The sequence below is a fragment of the Triticum urartu genome, chromosome 7 (genome assembly GCF_003073215.2).
Source record: "Triticum urartu cultivar G1812 chromosome 7, Tu2.1, whole genome shotgun sequence".
In the NCBI taxonomy this organism is placed as follows: Eukaryota; Viridiplantae; Streptophyta; class Magnoliopsida; order Poales; family Poaceae; genus Triticum; species Triticum urartu.
Genome location: NC_053028.1, coordinates 574,711,101 through 574,718,318, shown reverse-complemented (window position 1 = coordinate 574,718,318; position 7,218 = coordinate 574,711,101). Strand labels below are relative to the sequence as shown.

At 46.3% G+C, this 7,218-nt stretch overlaps 1 protein-coding gene across 1 annotated transcript; it reads right to left on the bottom strand.

Annotated features, from left to right (window-relative positions):
• Positions 1-3,016: 3,016 nt before the first annotated feature.
• On the bottom strand, positions 3,017-4,674 carry LOC125524511 (exopolygalacturonase-like). Its single transcript, XM_048689551.1, has 4 exons — positions 4,465-4,674; positions 4,078-4,389; positions 3,432-3,962; positions 3,017-3,351 (listed from the first exon to the last, which is right to left on the bottom strand). Exons 1-4 carry the CDS (start codon positions 4,669-4,671, stop codon positions 3,115-3,117), a joined length of 1,287 nt encoding a protein of 428 aa, XP_048545508.1. The 5' UTR covers positions 4,672-4,674; the 3' UTR covers positions 3,017-3,114.
• Between the last annotated feature and the right edge of the window lie 2,544 nt (positions 4,675-7,218).

Here is a 7,218-nt window from a genome sequence, read left to right as displayed (position 1 = left end):
TATATTGGAAGGTTGCATTCGGACATCGGAATGGTTCCGCATGATTCGGGCATTTTTCCGGAGTACTGGGAGGTTACTGGACCCCCCCCCCCCCGGGAAAGATATGGGTCTTATGGGCAATAGGAGGGAGGCTAACCAGCCCACAAGGGGCTGTTGCGCCCCCCACAAGGGAGGAGGCCGAATTGGACTTGGGAAGGTGGCGCCACCCCCCTTTCCTTCTCCAACTCCCTCTCCTTCCCCTTTTCCCCCTCCGGTAGAAGGAAAAAAGGGTGGGGCCGAATCCTACTAGGACTGGAGTCCTAGTAAGACTCCCCTCTCCCTGGCACGCCCCTTGTTGGCCGGCCTCCTCCTCCCCTCCTTTATATACGGGGGCAGGGGGCACCCCAAAGGCACAACAGACAATCTTTTAGCCGTGTGCGGTGCCCTCCTCCATAGTTACACACCTCGGTCATATCGTCGCAGTGCTTAGGCGAAGCCCTGCGCCGGAAACTTCATCATCACTGTCACCATGCCGTCGTGCTGACGGAACTCTCCCTCGGCCTCAACTGGATCAAGAGTTCAAGGGATGTCACCGAGCTGAACGTGTGCTGATCGCGGAGGTGCCGTACGTTCGATACATGGATCGGTTTGTATCGCGAAGACGTTCGACTGCATCAACCAGGTTACTAAACGCTTCCGCTTTCGGTCTACGAGGGTACGTGGACAAACTCACCCCACTCGTTGCTATGTTTTTCCTAGATAGATCTTGCGTGATTGTAGGAAATTTTTTGAAATACTACGTTCCCCAACACATGCTGGTCGCCACAGATGTGAGTGGTGGTATGGCCTTAGATCGGTTCCTTGTTGAAGTGGTTCTATCTCACTTGAGTTGCGGATCGTGGTGGCCATTGATATGGGTCTTCATGAGGGTTCCTCTCTACAGATCTGAAGGCTACTGCCAACTACTTTTTCTGGCGAGGTTGCGTGATGCAGCCGGAAGGCTCCTTTGTGGGTTTTGGCAGCTCTCACTCCGACCAGTTTGCCTTCGGTGGTGACAGGCAATCTATATATGGACGGCAGCTTGACATAGAGGGTACGGTTGTGCATCAGCGGCAGTGAGATTTCATCCCAGTGCATGTAGCTGATGGGATTGTGAAAAAGTGATGGTGAGAACACATGATTGACTTTAATTTGGTGGTACTTATTGAGTACACGGTCTCGAGCTCCGGGGGTGAAAACCCTAGGTCTGACCTGAGTGGGTTATACCTGGCAATCAGAATGTTTTTACGGCATTACCTTGTTGAAGTCAATGTTCGGATATGGTCAAACTTGTTCTGTAGGGTGAGAACTTAGAATCTGATCTCTGGTCGTTACGATGACATTTGAGCGTTGTTGCTTTCCTAAAGGTGTTGCTGATGAAGACCATTATTGCCTTTGTGGGGTCAAGAGATGGTTGATGCAGGTATGATCGTTGATATAGTTTGTTTGTGTTTGATTTTTCTTTTTCCTTGCTTAGCCATAATTTAGGTCTGGTATAATTTTGCTTTTTGCCGACATGCTTTTTGGGTGTATGTGCATTGATATTGACTATGTGCATCCTATATATACAAGGACGCGTCTAGTGGGCGGTCGGCTGCCCGCTAGTTCGATCCAGCGGCCGGCTAAATAAGGTAAGTACCTGTCCCTTTCACGTTCAGAAAAAGAAAACGAAGGAAACAACCACCTGATCGGGCCCCACTCGAACTAGTGCTTGTTTGGACAGTCGCTGCATGCATGCGTCTAGTGCCTGCATGCCGATGCATTAAGTGTTCCTCATGTTGGTCATTTATGCATTAATTTTTGGTTTTCAAAATTATAAAAGACATATCTTCTAAACCGTGTGTCGAAATTCAGATCAGATTTCACCATTGAAACCCTCGCGACATGCTCTTCAAAAGTAGATCCCGCATGGGGATGTTTCGATGAACTAGTCTTCCTGCCAACTAAACATCAATATGTGTGTAACTAGACTATATTGCCACACCAACTGAGCATATGTGTGTGTCAATAGTCCTTTCAACTAAATATCAATGTGTGTGCAACTAGACTACATTACCGCACCAACTGAGCATATGTGTGTGCAACTAATGTCCTGCCAACTAAACGTCAATGTGTGTGCAATTAGACTAGATTGCTGCGCCAACAGAGCATATGTGTGCCAAATAGTCCTGCCAACTAAATATCAATGTGTGTGCAACTAGACTATATTGTCACGCCAACTGAGCATATGTGTATGCAACTAGTGTCCTGCCAACTAAACATCAATGTGTGTGCAACTAGACTAAATTATAAGGCAACTGAGCACATATGTGTGCAACTAGTCTTCCTGCCAACTAAACATCAATGTGTGCGCAACTAGACTACATTATAAGCCAACTAAACATCAATATATGTGCGAGTAAACTACATTACAAGAGTGGTTGCACATCGACTTTCGTCGAGGTAATAGACTAGTTACACATCAAAGTTGTCATGGTTGCTAGGTTGCAACCTCATACGAAGATGCAACTCCAAACATTAGTTTTGGAAAACAGTTGCACGATGTAGTACTAAAGTTGCATAATACAGTACTAAAGTTGCACAAATATATCATCAAAGTTGGCATAAAAAATCATTGAAACATATCCATATGGGATCTAGTTTCAAAGATCTCGTCACGACGAACCCAACGGTGAAGACGGATCTAAATTCCGACACGTGGTTTGAAAGATATGACTTTTAAAAAATTGAAAAACCGAAATAAATATACATGAATTTGCTTTGTTGTCCATTGGATATAATAAATCTGAAAGCATTTAATGATCAATCACATGCACTAGCAGACAAAACCTCGCATGCATGTGTGTGACAGAGCCGGCAGCTCGTTCTCTTCATTTAACACGCGGCCACTTTTTAGACTTTGGGTATATACAAAGGCGAGGTAAGTACTTGCTCGTTCTGTTTATATACATTTTAATGCGTCATTTTGAGTCAATGAAATCCACCCATTATGAAAAAACAGTATCGTACAGAGGAAAGAGGCAAAATCTTTGGCGTGTCATGCTTTTTAGTCCTACTACTATCCGATCGGTGACTAGATCGATACGATTACAGCACTCATATACATGAGGGAGGTACGAGCATGCCGCCGGCGATACCACCGGCGACGTTTTCGCACCGCGACTCTGTGGCGACGCCGCGCTTGACGTACGTCAGGTCGATGTCCCTGAGCTCCAGTCCATGGCACGGGCTCGCGCCGCTGCACGACAGCTTCACCGCGACCTGGGTCGCCGACACGCCCCTGATGTTCTTGAACTTTACATCGCTTATCTTCACCACGGACGGCCGCTGCGCCTGCACGAATAATTCTGTTAGGCTAAAACCGTAAGATCGGTGTCTGGATTTGACAAGAAATTAACAACTGTGGCTCTGACCGATTCATGGCGGCAGGAGCTGGAGCTGTAGGGGCAGTACTCCTGATCGATGATGATGGGGTTCCGGACCTTCCTCATGACGATGTCCTCGAAGACGAGACCGGACACGACGGAGCCCGGACGGAGCCCGCCGCGCCAAGTCTTGATGCGTACGCCGTTGGCGGTGCCGGCGAGGGTGCAGTTGGACACGCGCAGCCCGCGCACGTCCTCCTCGCCTGGGTGCCTCCCGAGGCTGCCCACGCTGATGCCGTGGCCGGGTCCGCAGGACACCCCGGACACGGTGATGTCGGCGCTCCCCGGGCCGACGGAGATGCAGTCGTCCCCCGTGGCGATGGCCGTGTCGGTGATGCGCACGTTGGAGGAGCCCTGGATGTGGACACCGTCCGTGTTGGGGCTGTCCCGCGGCGCCCGGATGGTGACGCCATGGATGGACACGTCCTGGCTGCCGATGATGATCACGTGGAAGAACTTGCTGTCCAGCGATGTCACCCCCGTGATGGTCACGTTCCTCACGCGCCCGAGTTTTATGGACTGCCGGGGCCGGAGCAGAGTCCCGAGAAACGGTTAAGGAGAAGTCGTATCATATCACGATGTCGGCCCAGCAGCTCAGTTTAGAGTGAGACAGTGAGAAATTAGCGCGGCTTACGACGGGGAGGGGCTTGCAGTTCGGATTCGTTGGGCACTGGTTGAGGTGCCACGACGACGCGCCGCGGCCGTCGAACGTGCCGCCGCCCGTGACGAGCAGCCCGTCGATGCTGGCGAAGTTGATCCACTCGTGGCTGCCCCGGAACGCGGCCAGGTCATCCGGTGCGCGGAGGTCGCCGGCGACGCGCACCTGCATGTAGCCCTTGCACGGGCCGCGGAAGACCACCGGCTGGAGCCGGTACTCGCCCTTGGGGACCACGACGGCCGGCCTCCCCGGCGACGCGCACGCCTTCATCCACGCCCTTATAAAAGCCTGGAGAGAAGGAGGCCCCTAACTTGCATATTCCTCGTGGCACGAATGCATGGTTAAACCGCGACAACCGATTACCTTGGAGTCATCCGTCTCTCCGTCGGCGATAGCGCCGAAGTCCATAACGTCGAACACCTGGCGTCCGGCATGAGCGACCTCCAGGCACCACCTAGCCGAGATCATGAAAAACAGAGCAACCAGGGGAAACGCCATATCCGATCTCCTATGGAGAAACAAACTCATCACGCGATGAGCATCACAAGCAGAGCATGTATGTCTCGCCATTTTATAATCGTACGAGCTCGAGAGTATCAGATTCGCGCAACTGCTGCAGGCGCAAAGGCACCTGGGCGTTCGGTTATGCTTGGCGCTCTCACTCCCATAACGCATTCTTGAAAGTGTATGATTGAGTAGTGTTGTTTGTTAGGCAATTACCGAAGAAAGAACTAAAGAAGTGGTGCTGTTAGTTAGGCTGCTGCTCTTGCCATGAGCCCACGTTTCGTGGCTGGATTGTCTCTGGCATCATTAGCAGCTGTGGGTCAACGACGAAACGAGAGTATGTGCACTTCGGAGGAAACACACGACCTTTGATCTGACTATATGTCGACACGCGTTAGTATCTGTTCGTGCTGATGGCGATGGATCGAATCTTCACTTTGGGGATGAAAATCCCGAAACCGATCTATAGTTAGACTCATCACCATCGGCGTCCTTGCATGGTTTCCTTCATGTAACCTTAGTGAGTTGTATATTTTTCAGTTTGGTTTGTCTTTTATTATAGGGTTAGTGGTTGCCTGGTAGAGCTACTGTCGCGAGGTACGTGTGGGTTTTTTCGGGTTGAATTTGTTCGGTGGCTGGAATTTTCTTCATAATAATAAAATAATAATACATGATTGTGTCCATCAAATGATGCAGAGAGCATGGCGTTATCCTTCCTTTCGAGAAAAAGAACAGATATTCGAGAGCAGGTACGAGGATGTCCGGTTGTGATCAAGCTATCATGGTTTTTCCTACGGAAGTGTTTCAGCTATGTATTTTTTCCCAAAAGATAGGAGAAGTTTTGGGTTCGGACAAATAATGCTCATATCATATTTTATTAGCAAAAGAGCCCGTGCGTTGCAATGGGAGGAAACAATACGATACGCCCCTTACCCAATAATTATGACTCAATACCCCAATAGATCCATATCATTTATTTGACCATGGCATCCCACCTATGTTGCTCTCTCTCTCTCTCTCTCTCTCTCGGTATATGATGGGCATCAACTTTCTTTTTTCCATGCGATGTTTTACCTAGGCATGCATGTGTGGTTATTGATGGTTTCTTTTGTCTTCAATCCGAATTATGATGAGGTGTTCATTGGCAACACGGATCGGTCTCGGTACGGAAAAAAGATGGATTATGCGCTATTGCTTAATAAATTACACGATAAATAAAATTTAAATTTTTTAAATGGGTAAAATAACATCATATTCAGATTGTACGCATCGATATTGATTAAATTACATCATAAATAAAATTTTAACAATTTTAAATAGTTAAAATAACATTATATTTAGATTTACACATTAATTTCATATATAATAATTTTAAATTGGAATTAGAGTTTAACATATATGAATTTTTTACTTAAGTCCGGACTGTGGGTTTTTTCACATAAACAAGAGGGGGTTTCTGAAAAAAAAAAACGGTTTGTTTTGTCACATAAGTCTGGACTGCAGGTTTATTTCAGGAAAACACGAGGGGGGGGGGGGTTGTAAGATGATCAATCATTAATACTTTATTACTAGGTAGAGATATTATGTTTTATTCATAAGCTGGAAAGATGGATGTGGTGTGGATGCAAAATCAAATACTAGATTATGTCAGATTCAGACATGATACATGAATGGAACATGTTCGATTTATTCAAAACATGCATATAGCACACACATACATGAGGAATATATACATACTCTAAACTAAATTTATATAAAAACAATAAGCAATCATTAATACTTTATAAATCTAAGCAGGCATAAAGCATTAGAAGGTACTATATTAATCCAAATAGACTACTAACAAGAACATGTTTCATCTCATAGGCAAAGATAACATTTATATATTACTAGTTAATTAATACTTAAAAGGCCATAATATCTGGCCAAGACAAATTATCCAACATCATCGTATATTTGTAATACTAGTATATCCTATATCGTATCCTATCGACCAGATTCTGATTCAAACTAGATTATTTTTTCACATGTAGAAAATCTCTTATCATATTTGATACCACTAGATTCAGAAATGCTTTTAGTCAGAAATTATCTTACTGTTTCACCCTTAAGAGGAAGTACGAGTGCATGGAAAATCTTATTCACCTAACCAACATATTGCCTCATGCTTCCATGAAAACAAAGCCCCGTGTGGGTTTTCGTCCTCCCGTGAAACAATGGAGCCGTGGTGCCTCCCCCCCCCCTCGATGGCCCGGATCCCACAAATGAATAGAAAGTTAGATCTACATGGCATATCAACTGAATTGCCGCATGGATCTACATGAATCGCAACATTTCCAATGTTTTGTTGTTGATCTCTCCTTCAACCTAAATGCACCAAAGGATGGGCAAACCTTTTTTTAAACAATAACAGTAAGACTTCGGTGAAATTGCATTCCTTTATTTATTTTCCTACACTCTAAAAACATATTTGTTATATTTGGTGATATGGCATGGCACACTGTGTGTAACATAAATAATTTCGAGAACTAAACGTAGTTCAGATGGTTAGCTTGCTTGTGGTGGAACCAACTAAGGGTGTACTGGACTAAGGGGTCCTCGGGCTACCGGTCT

Bases quoted from the DNA above. Each gene is read 5' to 3' on its own strand.
- LOC125524511 (XM_048689551.1), bottom strand. From the start codon at position 4,671: ATGGCGAGACATACATGCTCTGCTTGTGATGCTCATCGCGTGATGAGT. The intron at 4,390-4,464 runs GTAATCGGTTGT...CCTTCTCTCCAG, and splicing joins GAGAGACGGATGACTCCAAG to GCTTTTATAAGGGCGTGGAT. The intron at 3,352-3,431 runs GTCAGAGCCACA...TTATTCGTGCAG, and splicing joins GCTCCTGCCGCCATGAATCG to GCGCAGCGGCCGTCCGTGGT.